Raw genomic sequence first — 15,509 nt, 5'->3', positions numbered from 1 at the left:
TTATCACTAGCTAGCTCACATTATTTTACATCTGTAATACAAAGCAGACATCTAAGAAAGATGAACATATGACCATAAACTTATTCTTGACTAACAGTCCTTTCCCTAAGTCAGCTAAGTCAGGTTTTGCCATCCTAAGACAAAAGTTGAAATCAAAGAGAGCCACTTATGTGGAAAATGTCCCACATTAAAAAAAATCCCACAATCACCATTCTGTGTGCTACTCAGGCACTGAATAGGTACACCCAATAAGTTACTTTTCACCATTGGTTTCGGGATATAAGATCATTACAATTAGAACATACTAAAAAATTCCATTATTGCTTCCTAAACTATACCTGCCATGGAAAAATATCAAAATTTAGTCTCACATAGGCTGATAGTGTTAGAGTATAATATTTATTCAATTTCATCATTTATGATCACTGTTTTAACCAAATTAACCCCAAGATAAACTCTGACATTCAAAAACACAGAGAGCATACTGATTTTTCAACTATTTTGCTTACATGTACTTTTCAATTCTCATGCAGTGCTCATAATTAGGAGATACTGTACAGAAAACCTCTCATTTATGCTTTCAAGAACCAAGTAGAGAGGGCAAAAAAAATACCAACATAAATTCATTCTCCAAAAAGTGCCCGTGGATGTACTGCCACTGTTCCTTCTAATTGCATATCTACAGTACATTCTTCGGTAAAATATGTTACTGCAGTCACATAACAATACTTATGACAAGGCAAGGATATCATTTCAGGAAAAGAATACAACAGATGAGACTAAAAGTTGAAGAGAAGGACCAGAGCGTATAAAAGTCATTTGAGAATACCACACAGACTTCAGTGTTTTCCACTTTCCAGTTGGAAGGAACATGCACAGAGATTTCTTAGCAGACAATTGTCAGGAGTGCATGAAAAATTGGCTTTCATGTCATCTATGTTGAGAGAAGATCAATGTCATTGAGGAAAAAAAAATGCGTTCATTATCTTTTGGGTCTGTCTATATCATCTATAGCAGCTAGAAGTTTTTGTCTTGCTTTCTTATTGATATGGGATCCCAGGCAAACATTTACCAGATTGGTCAGCTGCTTCGTTGAGTACTCCTGCTTGGAAAAAAAAAAATCCAAATTTAGTACGCTGAAAGACGTGTTTGATCAACGCAAGGAAAGAACAGACACTCAGTTTTCAGTGGGTAGTAACTGATCACTACAAATCAGTGAAAAGCAGTGAAAATTATAGTTTAAGATATGGAAGACAAATTGTTTACTGAGCTGTAATAACAAGAAGGATACTGTAGTATCCATTTGAAACAGAAAGCACTGGAATCTTTTTAATTATGGCAAAGTAATCTGATATGCCCACTTTTAAACTACACACCTTATGCTTATTTCTGTGATACTTTATTAAGTTACTAAAATACACTGACCTCCCAAATTTTTTAAATGTTACTAAGTAAAGTATTTTCTGGAACTCCACATTTTGCAAACATTTTAGGTGAAAGAAATAAATCTCTAACCACAGAACAACTTTTCAGAGATACGATAAATAAGTAAGGTAACAAGGATCAGGAAGGTACTAGATTTTAATCTTTCATACTGTCATTGTAGCTAATAAGTAAAATGAAGACTACAAGTATTTTATGCTGTACAAATCTATTTGGTTCCTGAATTTCAGATAATGAGTTGCTAAGATGAGAATGAATAGGGGCTCATCAGAAAGGTTTGCATATTGATCTGGTTATAGAGGATCAACAGCAAGAGTTCAGGTAAGGAAAGTGAGTTCTATACCAAATCTAATAAGAAAAGTCATCTGTCAGGATAGCCTGGGTGGCTTAGTGGGTTAAGCGTCCAACTCTTGATCTCATTTCAGCTCAACTTTGAGCTCGAGCCCAAAGTTGGGCTCTGCACTGACAGCAGGAAGCCTGCTTGAGATTCTCTCTCTCCCTCTCTCTCTCTGCCCCTCCCACTTGTGTTCAAGTTCTCCTCTCTCTCTTTCTTTCTCAAAGAAATAAATATTAAAAGAAAATGAAAGAAAAGTCATCTATCTGGGGCGCCTGAGTGGCTCAGTTAGTTAAGCGTCCAACTGAGCCCTGTGTCAGGCTCCAAGCTGACAGCACAGAGCCTATGGGATTCTCTCTCTCTCTCTCTCTCTCTCTCTCTCTCTGCACTTCCCCTGGTCTCCCTCTCCCTCAAAATAAATAAAAACTTAAAAAAAAAAAGTCATCTGTCTTCACTGGAGGTAGCCACTAAAGATAGTATAATTTAAAAATATGAGAAAGAGTTCATTTAAAAATTCAGCAGGGGCACCCGGGTGGCTCAGTCAGTTAAGCGTCCAACTTCGGCTCAGGTCATGATCTCACGGTTCGTGAGTTCGAGCCCTGCGTCGAGCTCTCTACTGTCAGCATGGAGCCCCCTTCAGATCCTCTGTCCCCTTCTCTCTCTGCCCCTCCTATGCTGTCTCTCAAAAATAAACACAAAAAAATACAAACTACCACCAACATTTTTAAAACTTAATCTATTAATTAATTTAAAAAAATAAAAATTCAGCAAACTATTCAGTTTGTGTATCTGCTCTGAGAGCACCTGTTGTTAGCATCTGGTAAATTCCCTCTGTCAGTTAACGCTTAACAAGTATTCACTGCCATCAGCACTGGGCTAGACCTTGTGGGGAGTTCCCTGCAAGGCAGGACAGTCAGCTCCTGAGAAAATTTCAGTGAATTGCATATATCAGTTAAAGTTCTCACAAAATACTAGACTAAAAATTTTGGCTCACTATATTAAAAGAGGAAACTAAAAAACTAAAAACAAGAGGAAACTACAGTTCAGAAAGGTATTATTCTTGTATCGAATAATGCATATCTAAGAGCTGTGCTTTCTCTCCTCAGTTACTTGTATTCTTTCCCTAAATGCCTTCCTCAGTAGCAACATCAAAGTATTTGTAGCTTACTTTACTAAATGAATTCCAATAACATCCAGCACTTCATCTGCACCTGCTTTAGCATTCTGGTTTTCAAATGTCAGATGTCAGTGGGACTAAAAGGGGTGACATTTTTCACAATTCTGGTGTATTGGTCAAAATCATTGAAAATAATATATACATTTCTACTTTGCTCCTACAGACCTGAAACTGACCTATAGTGGGCACATTTGCACAAAACTCAGGCTAATATTCATTTAGTTTTTCTAGAGTATTGAAACCAGACAGGATGAGGCTGATAAAATATAAATAATTCCTTATTTCCTTACCCAGTCAAATGAAGTTAAAATTTACTTAGCTTTTACCCATGATGTTACAGCATAAGTAAATGTGAGCACCAAAGTTACTGAAGGAATAAAATTTGGTGATAATTTTAATACTTCCCATATTTTCATTAAATCTGTCTTCACATACTGTCTACCTAGACAAATGACAGAACAATCACATAGAAAAGCTCCCCATATTGAGCATGCTCTGGTGATACAGGGTGAGTTGAACTGTGCCCAAAATTCAGCATCCGATATAACACATAATAAATAATATTGTTCTCTACTTATCTCTATATCCACACGAAAGAAAAATGATCACATCTATACTCAAGGTAAAGGCTAATGTAGGATGAAGTTAAATTTAGTCTTTTAAATATTAACACAAATATTTAAATTAATCATCACTAATACATGTCAGTGTGGTCAGGATGATACCAGTTCATTGTTGGGGGCTAGAAGGCTTAAGTTATATAATAGACTTTAGCTTGTAAATCATTTCAATGTTGCTGTCTTCGATTTGTCTTGATGTTAACCAACTTCAGCCTTTTCCCACAACACAGTTGAAGGATAAACATAGCTAAAGTTCAGGCTCCGGCTACCTTTCCAGATAATTACTATTACAGTTCAGAAAGATCTCAAAAGGATTTGATTACTCAAAGGGCACTGCATAGATACTGTGTGAATATGGCAAAGAACTGGCTGTTTCTTTATATTTCACTCTCATGACTTTGAATTATATACCAGACAAGAAGAGCACAAAGAAAAAGGAATAAAAACTTAATTAACTATTTTCCAGCTCTCACCCTGTGCTCTTTGATCCAGCGTTCCATGTCATTCTCGGTTAGATAGTAGGCTTTAATATAGGTTTCCACAAATTCTTTATCAGGAATGGGTCTGATATCTGTTAGTTTTTCAAGTTTCATTAAAAACTGTTGAAAATCCAATTGCATCAAGGCACGACCCTCATTACTGCACTTCTTGACGTTGGCATATCTAAGATACACAATAATAAAAAAATAGAGGATGGAAAAAGAAACCTGTAGGTATTTCAACTTTTCTTAACCTGTATGTGGACAGATTCTCTAGGAATGAGAGGGTTATAAGAAAAAGAACACATGAGCCTTGTGTCAGAAGGACTGGGTTGTGTCCGGACCCTGTCACTCAGCAGTCATTTTACCTACGGGGCCTCAGTTTCTTCATATGCAAACCAAAAAGATCAAATAACTTACAAAGTTCTTTGCTGCTCTACAGACTACAGTTCCCCACAGTCAATTAACATAATCATCTGTAAGAAAGTTAAATTGGTATTCCAATACATTTGACTGCCAAGAATTATTTATAAAAAACGAAGCTATGAATACTCCAAAGTAATCTTAGTTTCATAAAACTGTTCAATATTGTAACTACTGGGTGCAAAGGAAACAAATGTAATAATTCCCCGATGAACAGTCAGCGAACCAGAGAAATGTGTGAGCATCTGAGCAAAGAAGGTATATACATATTTTTCATAATAAAACACTTTATAGACTTATTCTGACACCCGACACTACTGAAAAACTGTGTTCTAAGGTGGAGTAGTAATAAGAATAAATGTATTAACCCTACGAGTACAACATTTTATTACTCATAAGTCAGTGTCTCATTCCTTCAATAATATTCCAACCCTAGGAACGCAGTACTTCCCCTAAGGAAATCTGCAAGGAAACTAAAGTGCATATTATTTGAAGTGACCAGGCTTTTTTTTTTTTTTTTTTTTAATAATAAAAAGTGCTTCGTACAGAAATAAAACCTTCACTTTTCTACTTTATTAAATAAATTTATTAAAAATACTTTTCAGTCATGACTGTTGACAGGGCCATTCTGTGACATACAGCACTGTTGATTTTTCAATACAGAGTGCCAAAACGTCAGCTTGTCACTGTCACCTTCCCACTCTCTAAGACGTTCTTCTTTATAACAAAGAAGAACTGAAAAGAAATCAGATAAATGATAATGTGGAAATTTACCTGATGTGCAACTCCAAACCATATGAATGGTCTATAGCAGATTGCTTTCCAGAGAGAGTCTGTGTTCTAGATGCAAACATGGTCTCTGAGCGAGTGGGAAAATTAGTACTGAAAGATCTTTAAACTCAACATATGAAAGATGTATATAGTTTACAATGTTATAATGATATCATTAACAGATATAGTGGTTATAAGGACTGATTTTGTCATCAGAAAATCAGTAGTTCATAAACCTTGGTGTTTGAAAACTGTGTGAACCTGGATAAGTTATTTAACCTCTCTAGGCCTCGATTTTCTGAAGCTAGATTTTCTCCTTGATAAAACAGAGAGAGAAATGCTTCTGTCAAAGAGATTATGTTAGGATTTGGTGATATAATCCTGTCAAGTGCTTGATCTAATAAATGACACACAGTGCTCAATAAATGTTATCTATAATCATCATCATCATCATCATAATTATATTATTAAGGAATAATGACTGTTAGGAGTTTAACTTTCTGATAACCATTAGATGCTACTTTCCATGCTCCTCTACTAGCTGGTTCTAGGTCACCACAGAGAAAAAAAAGCACAGACAGAAGAGCCACAGTGGGGTTTAAAGTTTCTTCAATTATGTTCTAAAGTCAAACCTGAATTATTATAGGATTATATTTACTATTATTTATGACATTCTCTACCTATTCTCTCCAGTGGTGATAATACGCAATGTTATTGCATTATGATTTATCATTGAAGACTCAGATAATGCTTTCATGAAAACTTACCCTTCCACAATAGTTCTATTGGCCAGACGTATACAGTGTTCCCAAAGTATATTAGACACAGGCAGGGGTATCCGAACTCTCTTAGAAACCTCGTTTAACCTCCTGTTAAACTGCTCAAATTCCTAAGAAGACAAAAATCATGGCCATATATGAATATAATTATAATGCCACATTGCTTTCCCATCTTACTGGCAAAGAAGAATGTTTAGAAAGACTCAGTCAAACTAAGTAAAACAAAAAGCGAGAATGCAAAAGATAACTTGGACTTAGTATGAAGGGTTTTTTTTTTTTAAAGTATATCAAACTGCATAAACTATGTTGTGATACAAAGTACACTACATTTCATCTCAACAGATTAAACAATGCAACCAATGTTCAAATGCTTCTTCATCTCAAATTTTTCTATGACTGTTGGTATGGACTAAAATAATTTAATCACCTAAAATGTTTTTAAAGTTATCTTCAAGAAACTCAGTTTAATTTTTTTTTTAATGTTTATTCATTTATTTTTGAGAGAGAGAGAGTGTGTGAATGGGGGAAGGACAGAGAGATACACACAAAAACCAAAGCAGGCTCCAGGTTCTGAGCTGTCAGCACAAAGTCCAATGCGGGGCTCAAACTCACAAACTGTGAGATCATGACCTGAGCCAAAGCTGGACGCTTAACCAAATGAGCCACCCAGGCGCCCCAGAAACCCAGTTTAAAAAACTGTCTTAAAAGTTTTCAACTCAGAGTGAACTGTGAACCATTTGTAATTTGAGGCAATACTCCTTAGAGAGCAATCGGATATTCTCTTTCCTAAACATTTTTTAAACGTAAATAATTATATTCTGAATGATTTGAAGTCATGTGATAGCTGCAAATTTTTAGTACAAAGGAAAAAATAAAATAAAACCATTCTGGTTTCCTGCAGAAAAACTGAATATTTTTATTACTTATTAGTAACTTCTATGGTACCAGTGTAGTAAAAATAAAAATACATGTGACTAATTTAGACAATTTCTAACAATTACATGAAAGCAAATGGTTTACCCTTCATTAAATATATTTCTAGCTTCTCTGGACTATTATCGTCTAAATATGTTTATTTACAAGGTAAATGCTATAGATCCTTCCTTGACAATATACTGCAAATAAATATAACAAGGCTTAAAATGACATTTTTCCTTTAGTTTCCTCAAAACAGCAGCCACACAATGCTTAATAAGTCAAGACTGACATGTGTTCAAATTTTCTAATAACACACAGGAGGAAAAAGAATCTAATCGTCACCAGTCAAGCTACTACTATACGATTACTTGTTATTCTTTTGCTAATCACAATTTTTTTGATGACTTATTTTTGACAGTTAATTGCTTTTAATTATTTATGAAAAAGTAAACTTTCAATCCACTAAGCTTACTTTTGAGAATCAAAGTTAAATAAACAATTGCTCTTCATCCTTTTTGTTTTAGTCTTTAGCTTTTAGTTTTAGTCTTTTTGAGTCTAGCAGACACTACCATTTGCTACTGCATTCATGCTTCACTAAACTCTGCTTTAGCTTTCCAGAGTCTTGATTTAGTACTTTTTCACTAATATATATTTAAAAAATTTTTAATGTAATTTTTTTAATGTTTATTTATTTTTGAGAGGGAGAGAGACAGAGTATGAGCAGGGGAGGGCCAGAGAGAGAGGGAGACACAGAATCCAAAGTAGGCTCCAGGCTCTGAGCTGTCAGCACAGAGCCCAATACGGGGCTTCGAACTCACAAACTGTGAGAACGTGACCTGAGCTGAAGTCGGACACTTAACCGACGGAGCCACCCAGACGCGCCCCTAATATTTTAAAGATAAGGTTATATGCTAACTGTATGAAATGTCACTCTACTCATTGTTAAATTCAATGTTCAAGAATGCTTCTTATTAAATGAATAATAAAAGCATTTCATTTTACTTATGATTCTGGCAGGGGCAACAAATGCAAATTGCTTTTTACCTAAAGGTTTGGACTTGGAAAAGTAATAGAAAGAATAAAAGTTATATAAAAGTTTCTTTAGAAAAGATGGATTTAAGTTGCTCAAAACTGGGTTCAGGTTGATAATCGGAATACATTGGTTCCTTCTCATAATATTAATATTTCTTATAGTTAAGAATAACTAGACAAGTAGGTTCCATCTAGTATATATATTCACTGAGTGTAGAAGTCTCATTCTTCTTACACCCATCTATGAGTACCATGGTCAGCATGCCATAAAAAAATAAAATCAATCTTTCAAAAGCAAAATTGTTTAAAAAAAATGGTATGTGTGATTATTTATAAATTACATTTGTCTATCACATTCCAAATTAAAATTCCCAATTGAGACCTCCCGGGTGCCCTAGAAAGCAAAGTTCTCCCAGGGTGGCAATTAGAGAGCACCCTTGTTGTCACTCACCCTTCAGACTTGACACTAGCCCCTAGACATTGCTAACTGATGTCCCACCCTTAGTTCCTAAGTCGGAGTTTTCATCACAGAACTCTAGAAGGGCACCAGGCATTGCTGGGAGTTGGCACACTAGATGATGAATTCCGCTGCTATCTCTGTTTTGATCTCTGGCTTTGCTTATTGGTTCACAAGTGTCCCTGGCTACCATGTGTTGCCCAGGACTAAGCAGGTAAGAATGTTTACGTAAATGAGATAAAAGTCAGGAGCTTAAGAAGGCCCATTTTCTTTTCACTGACAAATATGAAAAACAAAACTTTTCTGAAAGTGGTTTTCCTTAGATGCCCTTTCCTCCCCTTAGACACCTGCATGGCTCATCTCCTCGCTTCCTTTGGGCCTCTCCACAACCCTCCCTTTATCAGGATCCTCCTTTGACCACAAGTAAATTAACAGTATTTCCACCCTGCCCTCAACCCACACCCTGCCACTCTCTATATCACTTCTGCTGCTTATTTACTTTTTCACTGGACTATTCATCATCTGACATGTCTTATCCTCATTTATGTCTTTACTGTTGTCTCTATACAGGCAGTAAATTCCTTGAGGGCATGTAAGTTCCTTAATTCCCAACTATATTGTCAGCACCTAGATCAGTGTGTGGCAGATGTCAGGTGATCTACAAGTATCTCTTGATGCATAAATGACAAAAAATGAACAATTCTTTCCAGAAAAATTTTAAATGTAAGTTTTAAATGCAAAGGTGTTTGCATGACACACTGTAAAAGTAATATGATTTCTAGGAAAAAAAAAAAAAGCAACATAGAGTAATCAAGGGCCTGGTCTCTTGCTGATAAATCTGCACAAGTACAGAAATATCTTCTAATTAAATACAAATATCTTCTTGTCACCACAGTCATGGTTACTGAGATTACATAATATTAACTTGAACTCTCATTCAAGATGGGAAATTAGCGAGCAAAACCAAAAAATCTGCATAGTATTCTTGGGTCTGAAAGAACACAAAATTCAAAAAGCAAGTCTATTCCAGTACAGGGGCTTTAATATCACGATGCTAGAAATGTGATAACAACTATAACCTCACTACCTCAGGGCAACTGCAATGAGCGGAATAGTTCTCCTGATAGACTCCACTTTGACAAAGATGCTCCCAGAGTACTTGCCTTCAGCAGGGCATCTACATATATGTTGTGCTGTGACATAATTTCTTTCACATCCCACTTCACATTAGCCATTAGGAGCAGCATCTGTTCATAATCAATAGCTTTACCAGCTACAATCCAATAAATTGGCTTGCGTAGTTCACTGGCAGTTGAGACTGTCTGAAATAAATTTCACAGAAATGAAAAATGACAGATATTTTCTAAAAACCTCAGATTTACCAAAAATATTTTGTGTCTACTTCTAGTATACATCACATCTAAAAATCAAACACTGCATATCTGAAGATTTCAATTATGAAAACACTTTAATTCATAGGTAGAGGTCTTACTCAAAACATAATCTTGAGACATACAATCAGTTTGAGGTCACGGATACTACAACTTTAAAGAACCAGAGATATTCATGGAGACTAGCAAATATTTCTCAAATTTTTACACTTCTCTCCATTTCTACTCTAAATGTCCGACCTCAAGATTTTGTCCTCTCAACTGTATTTCTGTAAGAGCCTGCAAGCCAGTCTCCCTGCCTGCAGGCTTGCCATCTACTGCCGCCAACTACTCTAACACACACACCAACTGCACCGCTTACCTGTTTCAAATCCTCCGGGACCTTCCCAGTACCCTCGAAATAAAGCCCACCTTTTGGCTGAGAACACTGTGCACCATGTGGCTACTGCTTATCACCTAGCCATCTTTCTCATCGCTAGCCCTCTTCCCTGCTCTGACAATTTGAGTTTTCTTCAGCTGCTTACATCCACCATGCTCTCACTGGCTGATATTCATGTAAGCCATTCCCTTGGTTTGGAAAATACTGATATACCCAGCTGGTCTGGTTTAAACATCACTTCCTCCAAACAGCCTTTCCAGACAACCTTCTCCCACCACACCTCCTTTCCTCCCCGCCCCCCAGCCAAAGTTAAACAGCCTGCTGCTATTTCCTTCCCGTTATCGTAATTTATTGTAAATGCAGTTTTGATGGGCTCTCTCTCTCTTTCTCTCATTAGACTAAAAGTTATACGAGGTGCTCAGTAAGTATTTAACACAGGAATTCACGAGTGAATAAACATATTCTAATCGCTCTCGTGGAATATGGAGACTGGCCACTAGCTAAAACACCTGAAATAATGTGTGACAATCTTATCTTGCTCACAGTTGAAATGATTTCCAAGACCATCTCTGACCTGTGAATAAAACTGCTGAAGAAAGGGCTTTTTGACTGCAGGCATCACAGCATCCAGATGGGGCTGAAGGAACTCAAACTGTTCAGCCAAAAATACCCTAAAGAGAACAAATAACCCACCGTGTAAGCAGAGTGCAGGATCTAGAGCCTGTCACTACTTTTGTAATCTTTAAGATCTCTAAGCAAAAGTTTAACCATTAAAATTCTTTCCCACTTTAGTGAACTGCCTCGTATTAGCTCATTTACAACCTACCCAAAACTTAATGCTGAGTTTATCGCCGAATGGGAGCAGAGGTGCAAAAAGAGGGACTTCAAAAAACTACTCTGGAAACTACAAGGTGAAGAGCTATGCTGCTTTGCATGTGAGACAGGAGCAAAGATCACATAAAAAAAACTGAAGAAAAAATACAACAGTATTTTTTGAAAGGATTTCTTATGAAGATCCTATTTAATTATACAGAACAGATCTCTAAATTCACAGATTTAACATCTGGCACTTCTCAGAAGTAACCTCATGTGACACTTGGCTGAGACATACACGTGAACTTCAGGTCAGGAAGCTGTGTGCAGGAGTGGGAGTCATTTGCCTGGAGAACTGCCAGCAGCTATCCCATTTTTCTCTACATTTTGTTATGTACACAAAAACTCAAGTTATATTGGACTACATTTTATGGAAGAAGTCATATGCGTTAAGTGTATTAAAAATCGGGGGATTTTTAAAGGTCAAGAAATATTCTCACTGGTGTCAAGGGCTGACTATATCTACCACTAAACTAACAATGTAACTACAGTTTCTCTAGAACTACAATTCAATAGGAAAATATAAAGTATACTACAACTTTTTTTTTTAAAGTTTTACTTTAAAGCAAGGGTCATCTTGCTAAAGACTGAAACCTAAAAGATTTCCCTTCTTTCATTTATAGAACTGAAAAACAACCATGCAGTTTTAAAAATCAATTGGTAATCTATTTTAGGATATACTTCTCAGAAATATATAAGTAACATTCAGAAGAGGGAGATGTATACAGCTAGAAATCTAATTATACAATGCTTACTCTTAAACTTTTCTTAAGTACTTAATGGCAAAGCAACTGTTTTTAACAACTTACAAGGATTCTGTGGCGACCACTCTTTCTGCCAACCCATATAATGTATCCCCAGATGTCAAAACCACTAGGTGACTGAGGTGTGGGCTTGGTACCTTCTCCTTTCTCTCTTCTGCTGCTGTGAGTGTGGCAGTAGGATCTGCTGAAACTTCCTGAAAATATAACATAAGTACAAACACAGCCTGAAATCAAATCTAATAGCAATAAACCATGTGATTTTACAAAACTGGACCTATAATTAAAATACTCGTAGGCATACATATTAATTACATTTAGTCTCTGTTCTTTCTTTTCCTTCCTTTATATTTTCTAACTACTGGAAATTTCCTTTTTGTACTAAGTGAATATGACCCAACTCTATGTGCTATTATTATCTGTGCATGACCTAAAGTTGGCCAACACAAGTAATCTTTATGAATTGGCAGATGTTTCATAAAGACAACAGTAAGATGCCCTTCAAGAACCTGTAAACGAGGAAAGAGATTGCCTCTTGAGGATCATCACGCTGGAACATTACAAAATCATGATATAATTAACCATTTCACATCTGAACTTTAATGAAGGTTAACTTTGGTATAATCTCAAGAAGGCCAGGACTAGAATGCACTTACAAACTGAAACTGGACTAACTGTATTGTGTAAGTCTGCAGTCACACTGCTGATGAGAAGGAAGATAGATGGTTAATGGGAATAAAAGAAAGGGATGCCCGGAGAGCAGATTGTATTGAGCTTTAAAAGATCCGCAAAGACAATTATTGCACAGAATTTGGACACAAACAAATCTAAAAGTGTACAAAATATAAATCTAGGTTACTTCTTAAATCAATTACATAGTCACAAATCTCCAACACTTGACTTATGAATGAAAAAGACATCAAATGCACAGTGGGAGCATAACAGGCTTATAAATTTAGCCCAATGGAACTAAAACATTATAAAACCTTTTAAGTTAGAAAAATGGTTTTATTCTTCTTTAGTTCTTTTTTATATCTTCTACTAAAGATATTGTTTCTTTTCAATCTCTAATTACTCAATTAGCATTTAAAAGTTATTTTGGGAACAACTGCACTTTCTCTAAGGGGAATCAGGATAAGGAAACTATGCGAGTTAATCAATGTCACCACTCCATTATTTATTTCCTACTAAAAAGGAAAATAATCACCCCCTCCTGCTTGTGCGTGTACACACACATGCACGTACACGCACACACGTACACACACACACAAACACAAAATTACAACTGGCTGCCTATGCTATTTAATTTAATGCCTGTGGTCATTTAAATCACCATCTACCAGACTGTCCAAGTGAGAAACATTGGAATCATTCATGCCTCTTCCTTTCCTCCCCTCCATCATGCCTTAGCACACACCTCTCATGTCTGTTTCTTCCTCTCGCCCTGCTTCATTAGGACCTAGGTCCCAGAGCATTCTTGCCTGGACTAACAGTCCCCAAATACAGACCTCTGCCTCTAGCTTTTCCTATTTCCACTCCATTTTGCACACAGTTCACTGGTTGATATTTTTAGAATACCCAAGTGATCTTCCTAAAAGGGAGATGTGATCACACCACTCCCCAGTTTAAAAGTCCCAATGGACTATCCACTCCTTACAGAAAAAAAGCCTAAACTGTTACCATGATACTACTTTTTACAGTGATACCAGCTACCTCGCCAGCCTCATTTCCACATAATCTATGACTCTAAGGTCTAGCCACACTGGACTTGCTACACCTGTCCTACTGACACTCTTGTCTTACCTGCTCTCTTCTTGTCTCCCTGGCTCTTTCCTCCTCATTTCTTAAGTGCGAGGTCATATTCACCTCCTTTCTATAACTTTCTCAATCTCCCAAGAAGAATTAGTATCTTTCTTGTGTTAGCATCTACATGTATACCTAATGTCTGTATGTGGCATAAAGTACACTTAGTCAATTGTTTCCTGACCCTTCCACCTCACTGTGAGTTCTTAGAGGGCTGGGACCAATTTCACCACCTTTGTATCTTAAGACCTTGGTATGCCTCCTGGCATTAGCAGGCCCTCTAATAGTTTAATTGATGGAGACAAGACAGTCTTTACTGTTATCAAGGTCCCCACTGGCATCCCATGGCCAAGTCCAAAAGTCAACTCTGAATATCCATTTTAGTTAACCTACGGTAGCATCCTACATAGCTAATCTTGAAAAACTTTCTTAGTTTCCAGAGCACCATACCCTTCTAGTTTTTCTCCTAAGGCACCAGCCACTTCTCAGATTCCTTTGCTAGTTTGTCCTCCTCCCCCAGATCTTTAAACAGTGGAGTGTCCTAGAGTTCAGTCCTTGGACTTCTCCCACTCACACTCTACTCCCTAGATGGATTTTCTCTCCCAGTTTAAATATCAGCCACATGCCAAGAGCTCAAAATGTACATGCTAGCCCTGACCTCTCTCTTACCTGTAGTGCATTTAACATACCTGAAAACTGAACTCAAATGTGTCCCTCCTAAAAGTCTTATCTATCTACAGTAATGGCACTTCCATTCTCCAGAAGTTAGGTGTCATCATTGACTCCTCTCACAGTCATATCCCACTTCCAATCCATCAACAGATCTGACGGGTCTACCTTCAAAACAGATCCAGAATCTGATCCTGTTTCACTACTTCTTCCACTAACACTTTGGCACAAGCCCCCTCATCTCTCTCAGTAGCCAAAATAATTCTCTTTTACTTAATTTCAGCTCTTCTGCTTAAAGCTCTTTAATAGCTTCCTGTGTTACTCAGAGTAAAATCAGCCTTATAAGATTTAGGCTCCGGCTACCTCTTTGGTTTTATCTATCACCAACCCTCTTCTATGCTTCATTCTAATTATACTCACCTCTGTGCTGTCCCTGGAATAGGCCAAGCATGGTCCCAACCTCAGGGTCTTTGCATTCCTTGTTCCCTCCACCTGAAACATTTCTCCCCAAAATATTCCCTCTCTATTAGAAAAGAAGTTGCACATGAGTAGGGAGTTTTGTCTGATTGCTGTCTCCCCACCAAAATTGTATCCTCAATTCCCAGACAGGATCTGGCATCATATATAAAGTGTTCAATAAACAGGCACTAAATAAATGTTTCTTAAATAAATGAATTCTCATTCAGGTGGCTCACTCCTCTATTTCTTCCTTTGGGGATCTACTTCAATGTTACCTTCCCAGAAAGGCCTTGTGTGATCCCCTAAACAAACTAATACCCTTTTTCTCCTCTTTCTACCCTTTCCTAGTTCTTTGTAATTCCTGACACAATCTGACATTAAACTGGATATTCATTTATTCCTTATGTGCCTCTTCTACCAGAAAGCCCATCCATTGGTCTTCCACAAAGTATCCCAGCACTCATTATGTGTTTGCTGACTGACTTAATAATAAAGATACCTATCCAACTATCGTGTATCCCTTGAGTCTTACACTGTCCTCACGTAGCTCCTTGCCTTCCATCTACTTCCAATACCTCCTATAATATTCTGTATTTTCTTCTTAGGTCAGAGTTGTGAATATCCATCTCAGAACAAGTCAAGAGATGGTGAGGAGAACTGAAACATTGAAACAAGAAAAACTAATAAAGAAATTGGGCGAAGAGATCACTCACTTAGGCAAGATAGCTAACTAAGCTAGCC

General features: G+C 36.9%; 1 protein-coding gene across 1 annotated transcript in view; it reads right to left on the bottom strand.

The window, feature by feature from the left end:
- Positions 1–626: 626 nt before the first annotated feature.
- The window catches only part of VPS50 (VPS50 subunit of EARP/GARPII complex), a 143,063-nt gene continuing 128,180 nt past the window's right edge, over positions 627–15,509 (bottom strand). Inside the window, exons 24-29 of the mRNA XM_049642870.1 lie at positions 11,886–12,034; positions 10,778–10,874; positions 9,597–9,755; positions 6,015–6,136; positions 4,048–4,237; positions 627–1,102 (exon numbers count right to left, since the gene is read on the bottom strand). Coding sequence (XP_049498827.1) covers positions 983–1,102; positions 4,048–4,237; positions 6,015–6,136; positions 9,597–9,755; positions 10,778–10,874; positions 11,886–12,034 — 837 coding nt within the window. The 3' untranslated portion in view covers positions 627–982. The remainder of the gene's footprint in view (positions 1,103–4,047; positions 4,238–6,014; positions 6,137–9,596; positions 9,756–10,777; positions 10,875–11,885; positions 12,035–15,509) is intronic.

Source organism: Panthera uncia, chromosome A2, assembly GCF_023721935.1.
Source record: "Panthera uncia isolate 11264 chromosome A2, Puncia_PCG_1.0, whole genome shotgun sequence".
Lineage (NCBI taxonomy): Eukaryota > Metazoa > Chordata > Mammalia > Carnivora > Felidae > Panthera > Panthera uncia.
This window is presented reverse-complemented; position numbering and strand designations above follow the sequence as displayed.